Here is a 26,006-nt window from a genome sequence, read left to right as displayed (position 1 = left end):
AGTTGTAAAGTTTTTTTTATTTGAACATATCACTTTATTTAAAATGCAAATGTATTCACATTTTTATTACATTATAACGTGTGTGTATACACACACACACACACACATATATATATATATATATATATATATATATATATATATAATCAAATTTATTTTTCATTTTGCAATAAAATTGAATTCTTCAACTTTTATGACATTATATAAAAAAACATTATTTTCGAAAATATATAATTTTAATCTTTTTAAAGTTTAAATTAATTAAAAATAAATAAACAAATACTAAAAATAATGCATTAATATTATCTATGAAATTAAAATTAAAATAAATAACAGTAAAATACCAAAGGATGACTTGTGATAAGGAAAACATTAAATGATCTATAAACATAACGTACATGTTTGAAAATTCCAAAATAGACTACTAAAATACATTCAACATATCTATAAAATTCTTTAATCACTGTAAATTATAAGTAAACTAAACTAATATTCATATTTTGTAGGTCTTTTAGTTATTTATTATTGCAAGTGAATGAAATGAAAAGATACGAAAATAAAGATAAATGAAATTATGAAAAGTTTTTTATGTGTTCTTTTCAAAATTTCTGCTACGTCCGATCATCTGTAACCACAAAACAGGATGATCCACAAGAAGGTCGGTCGAAACTACGGTTTTAATAAAATTGTCGGAAGAAATCACAACGAATATACTTCTATTGTATTTTGTCTAACAGTTGAATCATTAAATCGACAATAATCTCCATTTTTCAAGAGGAAAACAATATTCATCAAGATTAACAACTTTCTCAACGGCAATATATTCCAACAGGAGATATCTATCTAAATGAAGTAGCATGGGAATGAAAGTAAACTTCGTTACATACCCAACTTAAATTATGTGCCAAAGTGGCGATAAACCCCATCTGACGTCATGATGTTCCAATGAATTTGGGACATTCAATGAAAATCTCGACCAATTAAACCCATGTAATATTCAGATTCACCCACCCAAGTCGTAGCAAAACTGGTGATAAGTATAACTGCAGTAATATAAGGGTAAATGTACAAATGCACCAACCAACATAAGCATGTATGCAGGCTCTTCTATTCACCGAGAAAGATTCCATTGGTAAAAATGGAAATCTTATATTTCAAGGCATCAAATTAACTAAATCTGAGATCCCATGAAAAGCTCAAACTGATGCAATGTTGTAATGGTGAAAGAACAACTGCAACACCACAAAATATAGTCAGTTTCCATGTGCCACGTAATGCATTCCAAGAGGAATAAAAATGCGCAAGGACGAACCAGCCTGAGTATGGAATCAATCATCAAGGTAATAATAAGACCCAGCAGACTTTTGTTCTCTGTCCTTGGTTGAATCAAGTTTGTTGATCCTTGGGCGAAAATTAGTTGGGTCCCTTCTAAATGTGATATCAAGATGCTGCAGAAATGAAGGATTACATTATATATATTATGCATGTATCAGCAAAAGGCACAACAGATCGAAAGGAAAAAGGTATAGGAATCAAGGTATGAAACTCACCGATAAGAAAAGGTTCATCCCAGACAACAATGATTGAGGAGAATTTGCAACACAATCAATTGATGGTTGACCGGCATAAACAATAACTCTGTCTGCGAGATAAGTTGCCATGATGAAATCATGCTCAACGACAAAAGCAGTTTTCTTTGCATGAAGAATAAACCTCTTGATCACTTTGGCAGCATGAATTCGCTGTTCAGAATCCAGATATGCACTTGGCTCATCTATCAGATAGATATCTGCAGGCTGTTATGGTGGGATAGCAACAGATCAGAAACAAGAGGCATGCAGGCATCGTAAGGGAGATCAAAACACACAGCAAAACCAAGTGATACAATTCAAACAATCAGGCGACATAATTAGCATGGATATGTCTACAGGCCACTAAAGTAGAACAGTAAGGCACCAGGAACGTTATTTCTATCTAGATTTAAGAGACAGGAGGCATGCAACAAATCCATGCAATCCCACAAAAGTTGACAACGGGATTAGCACCAAACTAATTTTCACCACATGGAATGACACCAAACTTGACATTAGTTGCCTATAGAAAACAAGAAGTATTCAAAGTATGTATAGAGGAAAGAAATATATGAAAAGAGCAACAAGGATTCAGGTAAATAATCTCAAACAGTTATCGTGGATGAAGCTTATAATACCTTGCCAAGACAGAGACACAGAGCAACTCGCTGCAACTCTCCTCCAGAAAGATTCACAACTTCTTGGTCCATTAACTGTTCAATAAGAAGTGGCTTCATCACATCTGAAACAAACTGGGGATGAGTATATGCATCACGTATTTTTTGATGTAGCAAGTGCCTAACAGTTGATTGAAACTTCGGACTAATCTTCTGAGGCTTGTACGAAACATTAAATTCAGGCATCTCCACATCAGATCCACCTTCTATGCTGTCAGGTTTCAATAAACCAGCCTGAATAATACCAAAGCAAGGTAAACACCAAAGCAATAAGAATTACTCAGTTTCAATGAGAACTACGTATGACCAAAAGAATACCAGCATACGAATGAATGTTGTCTTTCCTGTCCCATTCTCACCCAGCATCACAATAATCTGAGAATCAGTAAATTCTCCTTCAACTACACGAAGTTTAAAATTGCCTTGAGTTTTGGTCATTGTTGGGTATTTATATCGAGCATATGTCTGAGCCTCCTCAGCACTTTCCTGTGGAGTCTCAGCAACCTAGACACAGCAAGAGAACAAGGTGCGTTTGATAAAATTGAAAAACTGTGGATTTTAAAACTCAGTACTAAAACATACAGTAACAAAAAATAAGCACGGATCTATAATGTTTAATTTAGAAATGTTTCCCTTTTAAGCTGTAGAAAATGAGCATCTAATAATATAAATGATGTGACACTACATGAAATAATTTTTGAGCAAAAATATTCAGTGAACTCCCACATATAGAATATTCAGTTTTTCACTCACATTTTTTGCATGTTGAAACAATCACCACTAAATTTCAGCACCAGATATTCTCATTTACCTCACCAGAATGGTTTAGAATAATAAGCAAATGAGAGGAAGGCAGATGCATGAAGCATAATATACCTTGAAGGTTAGCGAATCATCCCGGAACCTCAGATTTTCTGTCGGAACAAAGCCAGCCAAAAAGATGTTAATTCCTTCTCTGACAGAGAAAGGAAGTGTCACCACTCCATATGCACCAGGTTTGCCATATAGACAGCAAATAAAGTCTGATAAGTAGTCCAAGACACTAAGATCATGCTCTACAACAATTACATAACTGGAAAAAGAGAAACAAACATATTCAAATTCATATTGGAAGTAATTTGGTGAAGGACATATGATACAGACATTTTTAAGCATGTAATACGAAGAGAAAAGGGCAAAAAACCTATTAGGCCTGAGCAATGATCGAATAACTTGTGCAGCTTTCAGCCTCTGTTTCACATCAAGATAACTAGAAGGTTCATCAAACATGTATATCTCAGCATTCTGGATTGCAACAACCGCAATGGCAAACCTTTGGAGCTCACCACCTGAAAGATCCCCAACATTACGATCTATAACTTGATTAAGCTCAAGATCTGCACAAAGCTCCTTCTTCATGTCTCTCTCATCTTTCTGGTCTAGCACCTGGCCCACATTTCCTTGCACAGCTTTTGGAATATGGTCAACATACTGAGGCTTGATGATAGCCTACATAAATCATATACAGATATATTAAAGTATAAAAAGCTGTGCAAATGTGGTCAACATTACAAGATTGGTGATACTATACATATAAAAAAAGAAAAGCCATATTTTGATCATAACACTACCTAGATTTTAATGATCGAATATTCAGAAAAATGTATGAAAGGCAAAAGTGAGACTTCAAGTAAGGACAAAGCAAAATTTTCAGAAAGGTTGAAAATTATGTAATCACTCGTCTTTATATATTACAAGGCCTTCAAATTTTGTATTACCATAATAAATATGTAGGACAGAACACAAATTATTCCATTCTTGAACATTACATTAATTTCAGGAAGTGAATTTTCAAAGAATAGTAACAATGAATGAATTTCTCACATGAGCATGTATGGAATTAAAACAAGAAAAACCCTAAAAGAACTGAGACACCTGGCAATTGACTCACTTATAACAACATTATATTAGACTTCCCCCCTCCATATCACCCCTTTTTCCTCCAACTACAAACTAGTCAATGTTTAGTCACGTCAACTTGGATTGACAATTGACCCATATCCCTATCAATTAGTGGCATTTGATAAGCTAACATGTATGTGTTCTACCTTATAATATGCATTTTGTGATATGTAGTGAGACAATTTATTTCTTAAAATATGGCATTTTGATGTATCAATCAATGTATGACACAGAGTCATTCATAGTAATTTCGTTGATTAGTATTTAAAACAAACGAAATAGAGCAATAGTTATAGCATTAATCAACTTGTGCTCTATCCATTCAGCTTTATACTTGAACTTATTGTTTACATTTTCTAATGATAATGAACTAATTAACTATTTTGAGATTTATGATATTACCTTTGGATACCTATATATTAATTTTAAATGTTTATAGTTTATTGATCTTCATATATAAATCTATTACTTCTCTTTTATTGCAATACATACAGTTTTTAAGTTCACTTTTGGGTGGGTGACAACATTTTGCGATGGATAGTTGCCTTCCCACCGTGAGCTGCACTCCACCATAAAAAAGGTTGCAATACAATAATAAACTCTCCTTACATCATTCCCAGACAACATTATCAATATCCCGACTATGTTCCCAATCCCAAAATTAGTTCATCCCTCTCAGTCAAACCAATTATAACAGACTACTTCCACTGACTAACATCACATAATTGGCAATTGGTCCAATGAGTAAAATAATGGGAACAAGAAAACAAATCCAGATCACTAAATCACACTGGTATTAATGAGCACACTATTTATTACACTGCAAGATAAAACCATTAAGACATCACGGCATGAACACATATTAAACAGGGATGCAGACTTCACCTTCAAATCATCCTCGAGAATCCGAGTAAAGTAATTCTGCAATTCGGATCCTCGAAAGTATGTCAAAATTTCCTGCCAGTCAGGGGGATTCTGCCACCAAAAACAAAAATCAAACAAGCGCAAGGCAAAACCCAGACAGTAAGGCAGTAAAGAAAGGCAAGTTCAGGCTATTACAGTAAATCGACCCAAATTCGGCTTCAACTTCCCAGCCAAAACTTTAAGGGCAGTGGACTTCCCAATCCCATTCGTCCCGACCAATCCAAGCACCTGCCCGGGCCTTGGCACCGGCAACCTGCCAACACAATGCAATACAACACAGTTTATCACAAACAACAAAACCCACAGTCTCAAATTTCTATTACAAACCAACACAGCGGACTAACCTATGCAGCTTAAAAGTATTGGGACCGTATCTATGAGTAGTATCCTTATCCAAGTCCTTTGGCAAGTTGATAATCTGAATAGCTTCAAAAGGACATTTCTACACAAACAAACAACAATCTCATCACATAAAAAAAAAATACCACCTAAAAACACAGTAACAGCATCTCCAACAATACCTTAACACAAATACCGCATCCAATGCACAATTCCTCAGAAATGTAAGCAATCTTCGAAGCTGAAGTAACCTCAATACACAATCTACCTGTAATGACAGTGAGTCCCCGTAAAGCCGTTAGAATTGAGGAAATGAGGAAAATTAGGGCTTGGCATCGAAAGGGGGAAGAATCAGATCTTACCGGTTCTGACCACTGGACAACTCTTCTTGCACTCCTGGCGACACTTCTTGGGCTTGCACCTGTCGTTGCTAACTATGGCAATACGCGTCAAGCGATCGGCCATGGCGGTGGAAGAGTTGAAGAGAACGAGATTCGTTTACCCTTTCAAAAGGAAGAGAGCAGAGCCGTGACAAAGGAAAGGCGTGTGGTAAGAACGTTTCAGAAAAGCATATAGCATTAGGGTTACCTGCTTCAACCTGCAACTGAAATTGGGTATATGGGTCGGTTTCACTGTCGGGTCGGTTTTACACGGATTCTTGTACTAGAGTCTTACTGTATAAACAAGAAAGTCTTTTTAATCATGATAATTAATCACAACAATAGTATTTGATTATAAAGAACTATTGTTATTACATAACAGATTTTCTAACACACTTTAAATTTCTTATAAAATAATAATTTTAATTTGTATATATTTATTATGTGAAAAAGTGTTTAATATTTAAAAATTTAATATTAAACTATATATTATTTTTTTATTTTGTCTTTACATTTCATGTTCTTTTTAATTATTTCTGGTATTAATGGCAATAATGTTGTTGCTTTAACGAGAGTAAAAATTCATCCTAGTATGAATTTAATAATTATGAAATATTTGGAACATTTTCTTATTCATTGTTATATTTATATTTGTCTTTTCATTATTTTAGATATTAATTAAACACTTTTTATAAAAAATAAAAAATACAACATATAAAAAATTATATTAAAATGATATACATGTTTTCTTTAATATCAAATATTGATAAAAGTTTTATACTTATATATAAATACCAAATAAAAATATTAATAATTACTACATATGTTAAACGATTATAAAAGAAAAGTAAAAATGATAATGTGTACTTAAAAATAAACTACAAAATTTTGAGAGTAAACTATATTAATATAAATAAAGTGCTTTTACATTACTTAGCTAAAGTTATATATATATATATAACTAAAACCAATATTCTTTAGATATCAGTTTTTCTCTTACATCATATATGAATTAAAATTATCTTTAGAAAAAATAAAATTGTTATAGTATACTCAAGAAACACTACAGAACAACTGTATCCAATAACATATATTTAAATTAAGTTATATATCGGTAATTTTTTTACTTAATTTAAATATAAAAAGTATGAAAAATATTTATATTTTTTCAATAGTAAACGATCATGCACTGTAAATTTTATAACATAACATTGTCATGAATTATGTCTAAAATAATTTGTAATCATTAAAAGTATATCTAACATAATTTCTCATTAAATGAGAGTTAAAAAATGACAGTGCAGTGTTTAAGATGGAACCACTACAAAAACTGTTTTGTTGAAATATATATCCGAATTCATAATTATTGGGTTTGATAAGATGTTTCTCAATAAACCATTACTTAACTCATGACAAATCTTTTGTAGTTCTTTTATAAATAATCCTAATATGAATAATTACTGAAAGAAAATTATATAGAGATGATACAAATTTAATAAATTTATAATAAAATTTAATAAATAAGATGAAAAGATTATTACAACAGAAAATATTACTATCATTATTTTACTGTTTTCTTATTTCTAAGCTTATATCATAATTCAAAATGTTATACACTACCTCACTAACAGACACGGTTAAGATTAAATTACAACTATACTTTTTTAATTGATTATTTCATGTATTTTCTTCTTATTTTACATTTAACATCATAACTATTTCTTCAGTTTTATAATTATAACAATCAATAAAATAATATTTGTATGACTATTTTTTACATAACGTTTTATTATCTTACTTTTAATTAATATTATTTTATTACATGGGTAACCTCATGGTTTTTTCTTATGTGTGGTTATAGTTTAATCTATAAAAATCATAATTTAAATAAATATAAATAATTTTATAAAAAATAAGAAATTTTGATATTATTTTTAAATTAATGGATTATGCGATCACTTTTTATTAAAAATTACACAATCATATATTTTATTAAATAATGCAGTTATTTAAATTTGAATAAAAGTAAAATCATCTAGTTAAAAATGTTTCAAAATTATTAAATATTTATTTTTTTAACATATATAAAATAGAATAAAATTATACTGATGAATCAATGCAGTACCCTGATACCAATTCCTGCAATATATTGCTTTCTGCTCTTATAAAATGAATAAATAAAGCATAGTCACAGATCGATGCAGGTCATTAATTTATGTTGCAGTATTACTCCAACTTTAGTATTCATGAGCATTCTATACCAAATAGTTGAACAGAAGATACAAAGGCTTACTACCATTAGGCCATTAATTTACATGTTATGTTCTTGCCTTCAGAAAAAAACTAACAGACTTAACAAGTTCTGAAATTTGAAGAATTAAAATCATCAACTTAAATTATTTTTATTTTACATAACAATTTTATAAAACATCTTTTAATCCTTACAAAAAAAATAAAAGATATAAGTTGTCATTCATATTACTCCATAGTAGATAGAAATAGAATAAAGTATATCATATGTAACAATACGAAATAAACATTTAAATTTAAAATGACCATTAACCACACATACCATATTAATTTTATTATTTAGAAAAGGTAAATAGAAAAATTGAATGTGCAAATGAAAGCTGTCATGGATCAAGCCTAAAACTCTGCAAGGGGAAAAGGAAGACAAAATGGTGATGAATAGATGGTGTCAAGATAACCCTTTTTGACTTTGTCCCATTCAAACAGCATTCATCAGAATACTAGTTGTTATATATATGAACCACCGTTGAACTATTTTAACCAGTACATATATATATATATATACACAGCATACAGTATATACAAGATATAAACCATACATACAAGATATTGGGTTTAAGGTCTTCTTATAAGACAGTCATGAATCGATTATCATTTCAGTAAAATCAACCCAGGCTAAAACTAAAATGGTACACACAAGAAAACACAATCGACATTAATCAATCCTTTGCTAAAGGAACTGCAACCTCGCACATATTATCCAGGGATCTATTTGCCGTTCATAAGGAATTGATGATGCATCTTTGTCTGACTCAAAAACAATTAAAAACACTAGAGTTCCACCAAAGTATGGATGGACATCAAACAAAGTAGAGTTTATTTATAAAGGCAATCCGCACCAGCATTTAGAATAGCTGTTGCATATACTCAAACTATCATCATTTCCACTTCTTGAACATCCCCTTGCCGAACTTTCCGTGCTTAAATTTTCCATGCTTGCCAAATTTCCCATGTTTGAACTTGCCATGGTTTTTGAATTTGCCGTGCGGCATGTGTCCATACCCACCATGTCCACCATATCCATGGTGACCGTGGGAAAGATGATGAGCCCCATAGGCAGCTGCTGCTGCCGCAGCACCACCTGCAAGCAATGCTCCTGTCCCCACACCGCTGTGTCCAGACCCATGAGATCCTAATGACAAAGCATGAAAGTTAGCTTCCTTCAAGTATATTATTAAAAATTCCAACAGCTGGGAAAAAACTTTTAAATAGGCAATCCATTAGTCAACTGAGTTTAAATATAGACAACTAATTCCAAATATAGCAGAGGAGAGTCACGATACATATTGAAATTTTGTAAACATAATTGTAGACAATATATATTAATCAACAATTGAGAGCAACAATGTGACCATAAAGCATTAACAACCCATTAACATGGGTCAGAGTTAACACAGACTCATCCATGAATTGTTTATCAGGAAAACAATTTTATGTTATATGAAACTTTTAATTTAAAAGACACCAGTATGCCAATAAAATCATTTTAAATCACGAGCTCGGTGTAACTTCAAGAGTTATACAATTGAATTGCAACTCATTTGTCAGATTAAAAGATTTGATACAGATATATAAAAAAGAAGAAATAATACCATGAGGAGCAGGATAACCATGTGGAGCAGATGGAGCAGGATAGCCATGTGGAGGGTAACCAGCAGGAGGGTAACCCCCGGCAGGAGGATAACCTGCAGGAGGGTAACCTGCAGGGGGATAACCAGCTGGAGGATAACCACCTTGTTGTGGAGGGTAGCCATGACCAGATGGGTACCCTTGAGGAGGAGGATACGCCCCTGGAGGAGGGTAGGCCCCAGAAGAATACCCATGGGCAGAGTGGGCTACCCCATAAGCCAGATTTGAGAACAGTCCTTTATCTTCTTCATCATGCTTGTCCTTACCACCTCCCATCTTTCAAAGGTAAAAGCTGATGATTCACAATCAAGAATCTGTAAATTAAAAGAGTATGGCATTAATCACATATATGTAAAGAAAACAAAAACCACACAAGACACACACTGCTTTACAAATTAAAAAAAGTCATTCTCCAATTCAACACAAACATTAAACAATCCCATACAGATCTTGCAGTCCAAAACCGAATTTTCACAATCTTCATCGGTTAAGCCATTGTGAACACAATAACATCAAAAGGATATTTAGGAGAAACCCTTATCAGATAACATTAGTCTATAGGCTGAATTATCAACCATAACACAAAAACATTGAACCAGCAGTCCTGCATACATCATGAATTAAAAGAAATATAGCATCGCATATATAAAGAAAAAGGGGAGAATTGCATGCAAATGAAGAAGGTAAAAAGACACCATTGAATGAAAATTGGTATTTAAGGGCTCCAAATATTTGGAAAAATATAAAGAAAAAGAAAGAACTCACAGATTCAGATTTTGCAGAAAGGCGAGGAAGAAATTGAAAAAATTGAAAAGAAAGAAAGTAGGAGAGAATTTGGTATTTATAATAATAAGTATTATTGGAAATATGAAGGGGAAAATGTGTTTATATATATGGTCAAAAGGATAGTTGCTGAAAGGAGTTAGCATAACGCGTCACGAACGCGCATAAGCAATCAAGTCCAGGTGGAGATACACATGGAATTTAATATTTTTTTACACTAATTTAATATTATCTTTCAATTTTTTCTATAATTATAAAAAAATTTATATTCTATTTTTATAATTTATATATATATATATATATAAAGAGAATTTTTGTAGTGTTATTTTTTTCACTTTTACCTTTTAAGTTATAGTTTTATTTAAATTCAACTAATTTTTAAAATTAAATAAATAAAGATCATTTACTAAATAAATAAAATTATCATAATTAAATTATAAAAAAAATTAAATTTATTTTATAATTATAATTTTATTAATTTTTGTTATAGGAAAAGTGAAAACATGCACGTGTTTTACTAATAATTATTAAATAAATGTGAAGTCTGTTAAAAATATTTTTTTTTCTAAAGATTTTTGTACTAAGAACCACTGGTCGGCCGTTTGAAATAGAACTGGACGGTCCACTGGTCAAGACAAACCAGTCTATTGAAGACATCTAAATGGAAGCGGTCAGCTATTCTTACAAGACGGCCGACCAGATTAAATGAAAGGAATCGGACGGTCTGCATGATTAGGGTAAGGCCAAGATAATTAGGATAATTACATGCTTAAAGTGATTGGGCTGTAATTGGGCCTTGATTAAGATTGCCTTAATACTAGGCCCATATCCAACACTATAAATACATGTCAGAGGTACCGGGTAAGTGGGTTCATTTATTACGCATTTACTTTCGAATTCAGACATCCGGTCGGATAACCTAACCAACTTAAGTATCGGAGTACCTTTGGCAGGTACCCTCCGGACGAAGGAGAAGGGAGAAAGTAACTGTTGGAGGATAGATTTCGGGATTAGCGGACGGTCTAAGAAAAAGAAATTGTATAGGTTTGGTGACTCGGCTTCACACAGGAACAATTTTCCTTTTCTTCATCCCTTCCATGCTTTTGGTAAGGAAATTATGTATGAATTATGGCAAAAGTATAAAGTTGTCCATTTATGTACAAGAAAAAAAAAACAAAATTGGGGAATATAATAAATTATTAGTTTACAATACATAAAAATATCAAATTTTAAACTTTTAATTTTGTGGTGGAAGTGTGTGTAAGTTTTATACAAGAAAAAACAGATATATGAAATTTTAAAAAATTTAAAGTTATATTATAATTAGATCTTAGCTTGATATTAATTATTTAGGAACTTTCAATTGAATTCCTAATTACTTTTATTAACTTATTAAGTTTGAACTACTAAATTTTCAGTTATGTTATTTAAGTGATTGTTATTTTCATAGTCATAATATATTATTTTATAATTCTATAATTTTATAATTTTGTAATTTAATAATCTTATAATTTTATAATTTTACTGGACAAAAGTCAAATATATATAGTTTTATTTTTGAAAAGGAAATTAATTTGACTTATATAAAAATATAAAAGCATCTGCCCTAAAGAATATAACAAGAATATCTTATTAACTACAATGAATATGTCTATGTCTCCCACTTATTCTAAAATAGAGGCTGAAAAAAGTTTTTGTTTTTTATTATTTATTTTAAAGGATCTAATCAACCCACCTGGCTAGTCTATTGAGGTGGGAGATTCTAATTTCACCACCACCGTTCTAAAGGAAATAAAAAATTCTAATAACCTTTTTTATATTCACCAAATTTGGTTGATTTAGCGTATCCAATTCCCTTCTAAAAAACAAAACAAAGAATCTGATTCCTTTATATTTATTCGAGAGGCTCATAGTATTTAGAGAAGGGAATTTTAGAAGGATAACTCATTTTCTTAAAAAGTTTATAATATTATGAGAAATATATTATTTGATTAAAAATTTGAATTATAAAAATAGTTAAACTTTAAAAGAGTTTATAATTTTAAATTTCGTAAAGAAAAAGTCATTACATTGTTATTTATTTTGACTAAAATGAAGATATTATTGGAATGGTTATGTTTGCCGTTTAATATTATTTAAGATTTTCTCAGATTAATGTTTAAAATTTATTTTTTTTATAAATGAAAATCATATTCTTTTATTACTATTTATTGTTGGGTTATAATGACTTGTTTATCCTCGGCATCAATATTTTTATTTTTCAATAATTTGTTATGATTTTTTTAATATTAACTAGGAAAACTTCAGTCAACATTAATACTTGTCTGTGTTAATTTGGAAAAAAAATTGGTTGTCAGGAATTGTTTTTTTTTTTTATAGACCATCATTGATCATGAAAAAAATTTCGAATATCAATTAAAAAAAGACATTAATAACTAAAAACATCACCTTATTAATATTTTAAATTATTAACAAGTATTTAATATTTAAATGTTTTTTAGTAATTAAAAAACTGTGAACAAAGGAAAAATAAAACTCAGTAAGTATAAAGTGGCATCTAAACAAAACTTTTGAAAGATAATATCCTTTTAAATTGAGTATATTTGAATGTCTCAAAAAGGTTAAGTTCTATTATTATGTAATAATGTTATTACAATATATAAAGTGCTGAGTAGTTTTTTTGTTTTTAGTTTTTACTTAGCCATCTCATTGGCAAGTATACCATTTTTTCCTTTTGTTAACTCTGGAGAGGCAAATAGGATTTAAAGTGAGAAACAAGTGATTTTTGTTTCTTTTTATTATCAATCATATATTTTAGTTTTTGAAGTTTTCAATAATAAGATCTTTATATTTTCCAAATCAATAATACTTCAACGACAATTAATAGAAAGTAAAAGGGAAATAATTTAATGAAATACTAGTACAAAAGGGATTTTTAAGGTACAAGTACTTAATTTAAGCAAATAAAATAACTGGCACCAAAATCAGCCACGTAATATAGGGATAAAACCCAATTAGAAAATAACAAATTAAAAATGTCAGTAATTATTAATTTTTGAATATATCAAACCAACTATTAGAGAAAATAAAATTCTCTACTTAAGTTCAACTATACATACATTAAAAGGATGAAACTAGTAACATATAAGACAAGACAAAAGCAGAGTTTTATAATCTTAAACTAAGCAAGTATTCTTCTGCCAGTAGAAACTACAGCATATTTAATGCTAAACACCAAACAGGTAAATGATGAAGCATAGGATCATCCAGTATAAAGCTCAAAGCAGGGATCAGCAAAACCTCAAAGTAGCTTCAAGCTCCTTTTCATCAGCACAGTTGTACCCCAGCAAATAAGCTCGTGCTGTCAAAATAGAAATATGTGTCAGAATAATGAAAATACATTCGATGCGCAAGGGATGGATTTTAACAACTCCAGATAAAAGGATCGTAGCCAAAGAGATAAGTTTACCAAAACGGCCAGATCCCATAAATGGTTCTGCCTCATCAGTTCCACCACCTTGCTGCTGCTCCTGAAATTTCAAAAGAATAAGAAACATTAGGAGGTTTCACAAAAGTAACCATTACCTTATTTTTTTATAAATAGCCTAACTTTGTTTAGGGTATAAATTTATTATATATACTGACACCTTTAAAAAAATCAATTTTCATGGATATGTATTGCAGTAAACAATATAGAATATCATGATAAAGAACATTCACACTTACAGCATCAGGCTCCATTTCGGAAGGTGACAACAATCTATCAAAACAGTGACCTGATATTGTACATACCAAAAGCTCATTTGTGGGATCCATAATTACTTCTCTACATGTATCGTCACAAACTACATAAGAAAATATGCGCAAAATATAAGTTCCACTCAGCCAAAGGATTTAAAGTTTAATGTAAAAAAGTTAATTAAAACACGTAGAAGCATTGGCATAGATAATGCTCCCACCATGAACTTGTCCAGTCTTCTCACAAATAAATACATCTCCAATTTGGTAGTAAGAGCAATTTTCCCCAGAACAAGTATGATCAGCCACCACTACATCACTTAGGCCTCTGCTGCTTTTCCATGATGCCACTTGATCAGCTAATGTTTTGTCAAGAATTATCCTATCGTCCTTCAACTTCAGATGAAGAAAAAAGGGGGGGCAAATAACAAACAGTTAAGAAGCATCTATTATATAGATGTATGAGTAGATGGATGAAATCATAATATAAAAGATGCAAATTTAATTTCCAAAACAACATTAACATAATATTATAAAATCTCAATCAAGATAGACATTGGGAACAAAAACAAATAATCATTGCTATATAAACTTCAACTCTGTGCTATATAGAAAGGAGAGACACTTGTGGATCATGAAAATTTGTAGAAGGACTGGAACTATTAATCTAGGTTTTCTTTAGATGGCTGAAAGGATCTCAATGTATCAGTATAAAGTTCCACATTATAACAGTTACCATCATTACCTGTGAAGGAAGAGGAGCTTGACTTCGCTTAGCTGCTTGCATTTGAATGTAGTACTCCTTAAACTCATTTTGGCAGTTCCTAACAAGTTCAACCATGTCCTCTCCATCACGCTGCATAATAATAACAAAAGTTGTGAGAGAGATCACATCAATTCACGAAATACAGTTAATTAACTCCATCCATGTTTCAGAGAGTAAAGATTAAAATACATCCGTCAACGCGGGTTAAGTATATTTCAATTTATGCAATCAAAAACCACCAACTGGTGCAATAATGAAATACTACTAAAAATAACAGAAATATAAGTTGTGCAAACACCTGAATGTATAACTTCTTCCATGGGCATTCCCTTAACTTCCGGGTAGGGGGGAGAAGACCCCATCGCATACAGTACCTGAAATTATTTTACCATGACGATAGCGATAAATATGTATTTTAATAATACATATAGGTAAAAAAGGAAACATAAATAACAATAACTTAAAAAGAGGAGAACCAACTCCTCAGAGCCAAGCTGATAAAATAGGGGCAGCCACCACTTCAAACAGGGGAGTTCCGTCTCTCATACCCAGCAGATATGGGACTGGCACTCCTGAGTCAAGTAGAACATCAAGACTAGCTAATTGACAGTGATCAACTCCCAAATCGAAAAAACGATGCAAAATCCAAACCAGTCCACACAACCTAATTCTAAGCTAAATCTCTAACAGATATCATATCTTAACAACACTTTGAAAAGATGCAACTTAGAGTAGGAAACGATATGTACTTACAGACGACGCCACAATGACTCATCTGATGCGGCACAGTTTAGAAACCTACAGACTAAGGAACAAGAAACAAGATCCTGCACCCATAGAGAAAAAAAAAGTTAGCTAATTCATATACCAAGACAGACAAGAAAATAAAATCCATCCACATTGAGTGCCACAATTAAAGGGAGTTCTCTATTAAAAATAACTTAAAAAAAAAAAAAGTACATTTCTATACACACAAAGAAAGAAAAACTACTTATGTGGTACCTCAGAAGACAGAAATTTAAGGATATGATGGAAAAGCTCGGGTGGAACTTTGCTGAAACAACCAGTGTCAATCCTTCTCGGCAACACCGTATTGTTTACAACAATGCTCTTCCGTGTGCGAGATGAATCAGAAATTTCTTTTCCTTTAGTACTCTCATCCTCCGTTACGCGCTTTCTCTTTGCTTTTGGTTCCTCCCCAGTTTCCTCTTCCTGCAACAACAGGCACTCAAATTAAACCCACCAGGCCAAAATTTCCTATAGAGCCACCACAAAACAAACATTCTCTCTGCGAATCCCCAAATCAAAACCCTAATCTATCGTCTAATACACGAAATAAAATTTAAAACCATAAACATCCGCAATACCTTGTCAGATGCCTCCGAGAGAACCTCTGATTCCAGAAATTGGGCCAGAGTCTCGTCCTCGTCCTCCGAGAAGGTCATGGTGTCAAGGAACCCTTAGAAGGTGTAGAAAGAAGATTTGTAAGAGATCAAAGGGAAAGTGAAATTGAAGAAAGACCGCCCAGTCAGAAAACCAAAAGAGAACTCCGGTGGCCGGAATTCAAGGGACGGTTGCGGGAATCAGAACGAAGGGGTAAAAGAGAAAAGAAGATTGATGAGATAGTGCAAAGCAGAATGGACGGTTGGATTTTCTCGAATTGACCCGACCCGATCTATTAGCATATGGGTTCTGTCCGAACATCAGTTATGGTCTTTAGATCAGATCTTTTCCTGAGTAAATATCTTTGGAACTCACAAAGGTGTTCATCATTTATTTATATACAGTAAAATTTAATATATTTTATATTTGTCATTTATTTTTTAAATATCATATCATTGCCTTAATTTTGCACCTTTTTTTTATCAATATATTTACATTATGAATTTATTCTAAATTAGTTTAGGTTAGAATATGTGAATATTAAAAAAGAAAAATGACATTGTGAATTTATTCATGTAATTAATCATTTTGTTCAATCATTCACATAATTAATTGTCTCTAGTAACAATTTTGTATCAATTTAATGGTATCTAAATATAACTATGAAATTTGTAGTTATGTATTTAATGACATTAATTTTATTGTTTCTTAATTAAACTAGGAGCTGTATTTTAAGTTTTTAACAAGTTTTATATTTATAAATTAAAAGAAACCTCTACTGGTTAATATAAATAAAATTCATTAAAAGAAAAATAAATTATGTTTCTCCAATTTCAATAAATTAAGTGGTGGTTGATCACCTGTTTCTTTCTCATCCTTTTATGCTGATTGAGTTCAAATTCACCAGCACTGTACATCTTAAGCCTTTCTTTTTTCTTTTTTTTAACAAATCAATAAAGCAATCACAAACTACCTATTTCATTAATAATTTGTTATAACCATGAGTTAAAAAATAATTTTTTTATATTATTTTTTTAAAATATTTTCGAAATATAATACGTACTAGTTTTAGTATTTTAAAATATATTAAAAAGTTAAAAATTATAATATTTTAAAAATACAATAGAGATTAAAAAAATTGAACTTCAAAAAATCTTACTAATTTTTAGTGCAGTTGAAAATTTTATCAACGCATTTAAATATGCATGGTTTTTGAGATATATGTATACAGAATTTTGAGAAGACAATTGCTTATAGTTCAGTCTGATAAATTAAAATATTAAATAAATCAACTAAAATTGAATTAAAAAAAACACAAATATCTATTTTTTAAAATACTAAAACATATATCAGAAAATGATATTAATATAATAAAAATATATATCTGTGTTTAGTTTAATAAAATCTTAAAATTATTGTTAATCAAATATTGTAATTTTGTTTTTTATTAAACTAACATAAACAAATGGCTTTGGCCAATACATATTTTAATTTAAGTAATATAATATATATATATATATATATATATATATATATATATATATATATATATATATATAGAGAGAGAGAGAGAGAGAGAGAGAGAGAGAGACTTCTATTTATATGAGATATATAACTTTAGACCTAATCTAACTTGCGCATCTTGAGAAATGTTCTTGTGACATGATTGGTCTGTTTAGTTAAAGAAAGAGTGAGGATTGTGTGATGCAATTTCTTAGGGTGTCATAACGAGCAATACATTAATGTTAAACCCTATTAGATCTCATTTCCTCTGTTAGCAAGATCTTTTCCTATGCAGTCAGGTAAATCTTCCCTAAGCTCTTGCAGTATATGCAGAGAGAAAGACTGAATTATCTTTATACTCACTCTATATTATTTTTAGAACTAATACTTTCCTTTGTTTTTTCTTCATGTTCTGTGTGAGAATACAATACCATGTATAGTTATGCAGAAGTTTTCGTTGTTCTTCCAGCAGTTCATATCATCAAAGCTGAGTTTCTCCAGAAACTCTAACGATATATAAAATTACTGAATTGATTTTCCCGAGCTGCAAGCAACTTCAAATTCTTGAAAATGACTTGCCATACTGTTTTCTCCATTGTATAAAGGATTGTGCTACCTTTCCCGATTTGTTAGTCATCAAACTGAATTAATCAATAGCTTCCGTGTAATTATCATCAAATCAAATTATCATTTATCTGACCAGTTTAATCACAATATACTGGATTTTGTTACATAGTATATGGTAAGAAAACAAAGATGCTAACAAACAATGGAAGAAAAAAACTGATGTATATGCCACATGACACACAACCATAGAAAAAGAAAAAGAAAACTGATATCTATACCTATTAAAAAATACAACCACTGAACTTCTTCAACATCTTTAATTACTGTTCATGCGTCGTATCCGTTGTTCATACACTGAATTGCTAAGTTATGGTCGGAAGATTTGAAGAAAGAAATCAAGCACTGCCAAACTGTAAATAGAGAAGCTATAACATTCTTTTTCATTCATCGATGAGCATAATACATGAATTCTTTATCTGCCATAATAACAAATAGAAAGAGCAAATTAATATAGTTTTTTCCGTTCCTTGAACAAAAGAACAAGTATATCATGTCAGTCATGAATGTGCCAAAAGAGCATAGTGAGCTGACTCAAATTATTTCAAAGGACACCAACACAATAACCAACTTTTCTCAACAGTTTGCCACTGAAACTCAATCATCACATTATCATGCAAAATAGCAGATTGAGCAAACACAAAATTTCAACTTTTTCAAAAACCTAAATTGGGTTCTCAAAATAAGGACAGGCGTGTGGAGGACCTACTTCTTAGAAGGTTTCCCTTTCTTTTGAGAACCTTTCCCCTTTGTACTATCCATTGAAGAATCCATGTTACTGTCCTTCACATTAATGACACCCTGGCTGAATTCCGAAGACAGGATCTTAGCAATCTCAGGAAAGCCAACACTGTTTCTTCCACGCAACAACGATTGCAAATTCTGCTCCCAAATCTTGTCCTTCTTAATACCAGGACTCTGCACACCAAACATAATGCCTTAAATTTAAGGTAACATAACCAACCAGCAATCAAAGTTATATAATCAAGTGTTGAATAAAATTGGGGAAAAATAAGTGAGTGAGGGGAGTGAACCCGGAAATTGTAGAGTTTGATGAACTTGGAGATAATGAGGGCAATTTCGGAACGAGAGTGGCGAGGGATACCGAGAAAGTTGCAGAGTTCACTTGAAGATTTGCGGATCTTGGTGTTGCCGGTGCCTGTGATTTCTGCCACCGCTTTCGCCACCGTGGACATGCTCCTTCGACCCAAGGATACCATTTTCTCGACCTGTTGCGGCTGCGACCACTCTGCCTTCGGAGTTCAAACCACAGTTCTACAAAAATATGTTTTTCTTCACTTAACATTTTATTAAAATTTATAATTATTTCTTTTTCAAATTTTTGCATTAATTAAGTTATTAAACTTTATGACTCTGTAAATTTTTTAATTATTTAATATTGAAACACATCATTTAAGTTATTTCCACTTTTCGACACATTTTTTTAATGTTTTTTTCAAAATATAGGTTCAAGTACTGTAATAGTCAAAAAAATATATATTTATACAGTTTTAAAAATAAAGAATTATATTAGTCAAAAAATTTTAAAATAAAATTAATTTCAATTTTTACTAAAAAATTAATATATATATATATATATATATATATATATATATATATATAATCTTTTCAAAAAATAATACGAATATTATTTATAGTAAATGTGTATGGTTTTTTTTTCTTTCAATTATCTTTTACATTAAAAAAAATTATTTTAGGAGATAAGTAGGGGTGGACAAATCGAATACTCACTGCTAAAAGCTGAATTGAACTGTAACAGTTCAGACAAACTGGACTGTAAAACAGTTTAGACAAACTGTGTTTTATCAAACTGAACTGAACTATACTAAATTGTATTAAATTACAGTATGAACTGAACTAAACTATTAACTGAATTGTAAAGTACATTAACTGAATTATTAACTAAATTGTAAACTACACTAACTGAAGTGAACTATTAACTTAATTGTAAATTACACTAACTGAACTATTAACTAAATTGTAAACTATACTAATTTTAACTAAACTACAATATAAACTGAATTAAACTACTAACTATACAAATTTTAAACTGAATTGTACTAATTTTTAAACTAAATAGTATACAATACATGTTCTTTTTAATTGAAATTTATTTTAATATTTATTTTATTTTATTCATAAGTGTCTAATAAATTGATTTTTAATTATTTAATATTATTATTTTCTATTTTATTTATATTTCTTTTATTATTAAAAATTATTTTATTTTATATATATATATATATATATATATATATATATATATAACTTAAAAATATAAAAATATAAATTATATTTTTTATTTTTATTGATAAAAAATATAAATTTTGTGATAAAAAAATTGTCTTAAAAAATTAATTATTATTGTTTTATGTGAACAATTTTTTTTTATTGATATTTTATTATTAAATAAAGTTTTCTTCACTGAATCAGTTTAACTGGAGAGAAGATGTAAGAGTAGATACAATTCTCACAATTAACTGAACTGTAACTGTTATAAGTTCAGTTTTTTAAAACTGAACCATAAAATAATATACTTAGTATAATATAGTATAGTTAACTACAGTACAATACAGTTATTTTTGCTCAGTCCTAGAGATGAGATAGATTGTTATCATGTTTAAGAAACAATTACTCTTTTTCTAATGATTTTTTTTCATGTATTTATTTGTTTTTTCTTCAATAATTAGAATATGAAAATAATTAGAAAATATATTTTGAATAACTTTTATAGAGTTAGTTTTTTAAGAAAATTTATTCTTGTTATTAATAAAAATAGACATAAAGTGATTTTTTTTTTTTTTGTGGTTTGTTTTCAAATTGATTAATCTTTTGTATGGTATGGTCTTAGACAAAAATAAGGAAGATAAAAAGGTTTTCATCATCTTTTCTTATACCATATTGTCAAACACATAAGTGTCATGATTTAGGAAAATGAAGAATTTGTTTTATTCATTCTCAGATTTCGTATAAGTAAAACTAAAACAACCTTAATAGAAAAGTGTTAGTATAATACAAAACTTATTATTGTAATTTCAATTGGCATCTATTTTATATGGATATAGTAGATATTCATGTTATTAAACACAAAAAAAAAAAAAAGGTTCGTTTCCAACAATGGAAACTTGAAGTTTGGGTAAATATCATGACTGTGTAAAAACCAATGTATAAAAGTATGAAAATGTCATAACTTTGTTTGGACTTTAGGATGAATGAGTGAAAATATATGGATTTAGAAGAAAAGAAACTAGAATATGAGATACTTTAGATAAAGGGTAAGAGAGTTGAAAGTGAAAAGAAATGAAAATAAAATTTATTGATGATTTAATGAATGTTGTGACATCCCAAATATATAGCAGTATATATTTATAAAGACATCATCAATCATAATAATAGAAAGCAGTTAAGATAGTAGTTTAAGGTGTTTAGGGAATTGATAATGACATATTTTGCTATGATTTCAGTAGTGAATTGAGAGAAAATGTCAACTCTTTCTTAGCTTTATANCTTCTTTATGCCTCAATTTGTTAAGTTTCTAAGTAGCTACATCTTTAGTTGAATTCATTTAAATTGCTTCACTAATCCCCACTTTTTGGTTGTTAGATCATATACATGAAGTTTGTTGGCCAAACCGACGAATGGAAGAACCACAGAAGTAAGAATGAATGTAAAAGAGGAAATATTGAGCAAAGATTGATGCTGCCGTTGGGGTGCAGCTGGGGTGCAGCTGAGCCCCATTCTCCTCTGGAATGCTGTAGCTGGGGTGCAGCTGAGCGCCCTACTCCCTGGAAGGTTGTCGCTGAGGTGCAGCTGGGGTGCAGCTGGGGTGCAGCTGAGCGGTGACAATGCTGATGTGGAAAAATTAGGTCTTTTTAGGCCTAAAACGCGAGGGGTTTGGCATCTTTTTGCACCCAGACTCATTTTCTCTCGTTTTGGAGCTCTTGGAGGCAGCTTGGAGCTGTGGGAACACTCATTCTTCTTCCTTGGGTTCTCTTCTTTCTTCCATTTCCACCATGGTTGTAAGCTTGAGCTCTCCATTCATGGAGAGCTAGTTCCATTATTGTTGGGGGATTGATGTAACCATTAAACTCTTATGTAAAGCATTTTGTTTTGAATGAATATATACCTCTTTCATTGATTGTTAGTGTTTAATTCCTTCTCTTAATGCTTGTTGTGAAGTTGCTACCCATAACATGATTTAGGGTTTCTTGATATTGGGAAATATTGGGTAAANCTTGACTTGGGTTAAACACCTAAAGGAAATAGTATCTAGGGATAGAACTAGGACCTTTGGATGTCTTAAAATCTCATTTCTTAATGCGGAAATAATCATTAGGTTTTCCAAGGGATTGGAGTCTAATGAGGAAGTCTAGGCTCTTTCTACCAAGGGATTGGGGTTTGAGTAAATTAGTAGATTGACATTGACATTGTAATGAAGAGGAAGTGATTTTCTATGCATAAGAGTGAAGTAGGTGAAATCATACCCCCAATAATATCATTACATATCATCTCTAATCTTACCATTTCCAAGTGTTTGAGTACCTAAGATCACTTTTATCATTTATGTTTCATATTTACTTTAATTGCACCAAAACCCAAATTATGAAAGCATTCTTTAGTCTAGGTTAGTTAGAAATTATACGATTGTCTAGTGCAACGAGTCTCTTGGGAAACGATATATGGTCTTACCGGTTTATTACTTTAGACGATTTGGTGCACTTGCCAAAGAGTTTACAGGAATTACAATCATCCATAGAATAATGTGTAATTGAAAACTAGAGTACTAGAGTTTCTCCTAGAAATTACAGAGAATTTAAAACTTTAAATGCACTAAAGTTCTTCAAAATAAGATGAGTTCAGGGAAAATAAAAGCTAGCAAATCTAAGTTGCAGCACTGCCGTAAGAGCTATTGCCAAAGTATCCTTCTCGCCATATGCTCCCATCCAAGTGGATGATCATCGCAAAAGGAAACACATACAACATAGCACAAACACAAGCAAGCAAGGGTGAGCTAATTATATAAAAAGCATGCATCATGTCAAACATAGAATATACAAGAGTTAATTTAAGTCAAACAAGATAAAACATCCATCCTAACATGTTGAATAATAGACTTGACTCGTCCGGACTTTCGAAATGAGAGTCGAGCTACGACGGGTCATGCACCCGTGGTGACTTATGAAACTTGGGTTCCCCACCCTGCCACACTCACGAGGTTAGCCTGTTCTGCGCCTTGGAGCATACTGGAAGCCTCCAAGACTAAGACCTCCCGCTACTCCTCACCACATGGTTCAATCCTCTGTACGTGAGAAGAAAGGTCATTAGAGCGTCAGGAAGACCCCCAAGACTGAGCTCCTACTTTCATTCTAAAACACTAAGAATCTCACCGAGAGATTTTACATAGATGGAACTTGGATTTCAACTTGAATTACATTTCATTACTTAGTAACTACATACTTTTGATACCATCATAACCATTTATAATGTTATGCAATAAACTTTAAGTCATGCTTCATGAGATTTCAACAACATCGCACTCACATAACCAAACGGAAACTCGGATGTACTAAACATTCTTAATACAATAATAAAACAATTATTAAAATAGTGATAAGTCAACCACAACCTCCAAAAATAATAAACCAAAATAAGATGTAAGAGGTATATATACTACATACAACCCCTTTCTAATAACTAACACCAAAAACTACTAAGATAAATAAATAATATATATATAATCTAAGTGGACCCCTCCTCCTTTTTTTTCCAACCACTTTTACGTACATCGCCAACCATTACTCTTACTTTTCTTTTAATTTCTTTTACCGACTCATGTGCCCCACGACTCCATTAATTTCTCCACTTCACTAACCAACACTTTATTCATGCAATCTTCCCCACAAAGCTAGGAAACCTCTCTCCCATTTTTCTCTTACTACACCATTTAAATAAGCATTTCTCTCACTCTTTCCCCATTCAGGTGGGTCCCACGGTTCTACAAACTGTTTGCCACATAATCCAATCACTTCACCTTCTCACATCTTCCCACACTAACATCTTTCATGCATCCACTTATCTTCTATGCAAACTTTAAAAGCAACCCTTCTTCCTCCTTAAACTCTCCAACCTCCATTTTTCCTTATATTTTCCATGCATTCCAAAAAACTTTTCAGTTCAAAACTAAACTCACTATATTACAACTCCTTATGTTATCTTACAGTACCTTTGTTCTTTCTTCTTGCTAACCTAAATCCATCTTTCTCTAACCCTTACAAATCATCCCAAAGCCATGTTTCTTTAATTTATACAATACTTAATGTTCTTCATAAAAATTTCCTATATCCAAAACAACTCTCTCTCTCACTTTTTATTCTTTTATATCTACTTCTATTGTATATATTAGTAACATTCATTTTTCACTCACTCAGGATGCATCAACGTTCTCTCTCACTTAAACTCTCCAGTCAACTTCTTCACAAAACCCACACCAACATTCTCTGTATGCAAAATTTCATGCTTCCAATATTTCTTAAAGTTTATTTTACTAACAACAAGGATGGACTCCCACCACTAACATACCTATACCATTATTATAAAGAAACCCCTTCTTCTTTTCTATTTTGTTCCTGACGCACACAACAACATTCTTCCAAGTCTCTCTCCACTCAACCTATGTAACCCACTTTTCTTTTAGGAAAATGTTACTTTAACAACGCCATTTGACAACTATTTTGACAACCACAAGTGGCGTGCTGTGATTGGTTCTTTTAATTGAATTTTTTAAAATGAAAAATCCTTAAGGAAAGGGCATTCGTGGAAAAGTGTTTGCTGGAAATGAATTCTATTGGCGCCACTAATATGCTTTCTCTCCACGATAACACTTATCTCTCTCCAGGAAACCAAACTCTCCCTCCAACATTCTGAAATCTTTGCACGCCACCGAAATTGTGTTTGTTCATATTTGTCCACCATTGAAGTATTGAAGTTGCACATTGAATGCTAGCATTGTCAGCGGTTGTCGGAAGGAGAGGTTTTTTTTGGATCTTATTCCATCGTTGAAGACATTAATCGAAAGGTTTCGTTATTTTCCTCTTCTGAACGCTCTCACATCCGTCCGCCATTGAAGTGTTGGGAGGAAGTGTGGAAAGGGGGCTAGCATTGTCATCTGTTGTCGAAAGGAAGGGTTTTGTTTTGCTTAGGAGACTGTGTAATCGCTTACCAGAGAAAATATTAAGTTTTGTACCGAAAGTTGGTGGCTGCTCCTTGGGTTTTTGGGAGTTGCTCACAAGTGGGTGGTTCGTGATAAGTTGGGTAGAACTAGGTGTTGCAAGTGCTTACAAGTAGCCTATTGTTTGAACCAAGGCGAGGTGTGGGGAATTGTGAGATATGTGCCTTAGGAGACTGTGTAATCGCTTAC

The 26,006-nt window shown here is 31.4% G+C and overlaps 4 protein-coding genes across 7 annotated transcripts; all 4 read right to left on the bottom strand.

The window, feature by feature from the left end:
- Positions 1-737: 737 nt before the first annotated feature.
- On the bottom strand, positions 738-6,048 carry LOC106777857 (ABC transporter E family member 2). Its single transcript, XM_014665660.2, has 12 exons — positions 5,815-6,048; positions 5,635-5,720; positions 5,458-5,555; positions 5,249-5,366; positions 5,075-5,164; positions 3,432-3,736; positions 3,125-3,320; positions 2,567-2,752; positions 2,210-2,482; positions 1,551-1,796; positions 1,313-1,448; positions 738-1,232 (listed from the first exon to the last, which is right to left on the bottom strand). The coding sequence occupies exons 1-11, from the start codon at positions 5,915-5,917 to the stop codon at positions 1,329-1,331; spliced, it is 1,821 nt and encodes a 606-aa protein (XP_014521146.1). The 5' UTR covers positions 5,918-6,048; the 3' UTR covers positions 738-1,232; positions 1,313-1,328.
- Positions 6,049-8,671: 2,623 nt separating this feature from the next.
- Positions 8,672-10,652, bottom strand: LOC106776351 (glycine-rich protein A3). Its single transcript, XM_014663781.2, has 3 exons — positions 10,537-10,652; positions 9,735-10,085; positions 8,672-9,274 (listed from the first exon to the last, which is right to left on the bottom strand). The coding sequence occupies exons 2-3, from the start codon at positions 10,045-10,047 to the stop codon at positions 9,021-9,023; spliced, it is 567 nt and encodes a 188-aa protein (XP_014519267.1). The 5' UTR covers positions 10,048-10,085; positions 10,537-10,652; the 3' UTR covers positions 8,672-9,020.
- A 2,931-nt stretch (positions 10,653-13,583) lies between these two features.
- On the bottom strand, positions 13,584-16,800 carry LOC106776981 (F-box protein SKIP31). Its single transcript, XM_014664468.2, has 9 exons — positions 16,426-16,800; positions 16,061-16,270; positions 15,812-15,885; positions 15,357-15,432; positions 15,038-15,148; positions 14,514-14,688; positions 14,281-14,399; positions 14,024-14,084; positions 13,584-13,915 (listed from the first exon to the last, which is right to left on the bottom strand). The coding sequence occupies exons 1-9, from the start codon at positions 16,501-16,503 to the stop codon at positions 13,845-13,847; spliced, it is 975 nt and encodes a 324-aa protein (XP_014519954.1). The 5' UTR covers positions 16,504-16,800; the 3' UTR covers positions 13,584-13,844.
- A 1,679-nt stretch (positions 16,801-18,479) lies between these two features.
- LOC106777242 lies at positions 18,480-19,845 on the bottom strand. Of its 4 annotated transcripts, none has more exons than XM_022775946.1 (3): positions 19,603-19,845; positions 19,278-19,486; positions 18,480-18,585 (listed from the first exon to the last, which is right to left on the bottom strand). In XM_022775946.1, the coding sequence occupies exons 1-3, from the start codon at positions 19,786-19,788 to the stop codon at positions 18,501-18,503; spliced, it is 480 nt and encodes a 159-aa protein (XP_022631667.1). In that variant the 5' UTR covers positions 19,789-19,845; the 3' UTR covers positions 18,480-18,500. The 4 variants fall into 4 exon arrangements, with proteins under 4 accessions (XP_022631667.1, XP_014520286.1, XP_022631668.1 ...); XM_014664800.2 differs by lacking the exon at positions 18,480-18,585 and adding an exon at positions 18,613-18,987; XM_022775947.1 differs by lacking the exon at positions 18,480-18,585 and adding an exon at positions 18,613-18,921.
- Between the last annotated feature and the right edge of the window lie 6,161 nt (positions 19,846-26,006).

The sequence above is a fragment of the Vigna radiata genome, chromosome 11, assembly GCF_000741045.1.
Source record: "Vigna radiata var. radiata cultivar VC1973A chromosome 11, Vradiata_ver6, whole genome shotgun sequence".
In the NCBI taxonomy this organism is placed as follows: Eukaryota; Viridiplantae; Streptophyta; class Magnoliopsida; order Fabales; family Fabaceae; genus Vigna; species Vigna radiata.
The sequence above is the reverse complement of the archived record's forward strand: the minus strand, read 5'-3'. Positions and strand labels throughout refer to the sequence as shown.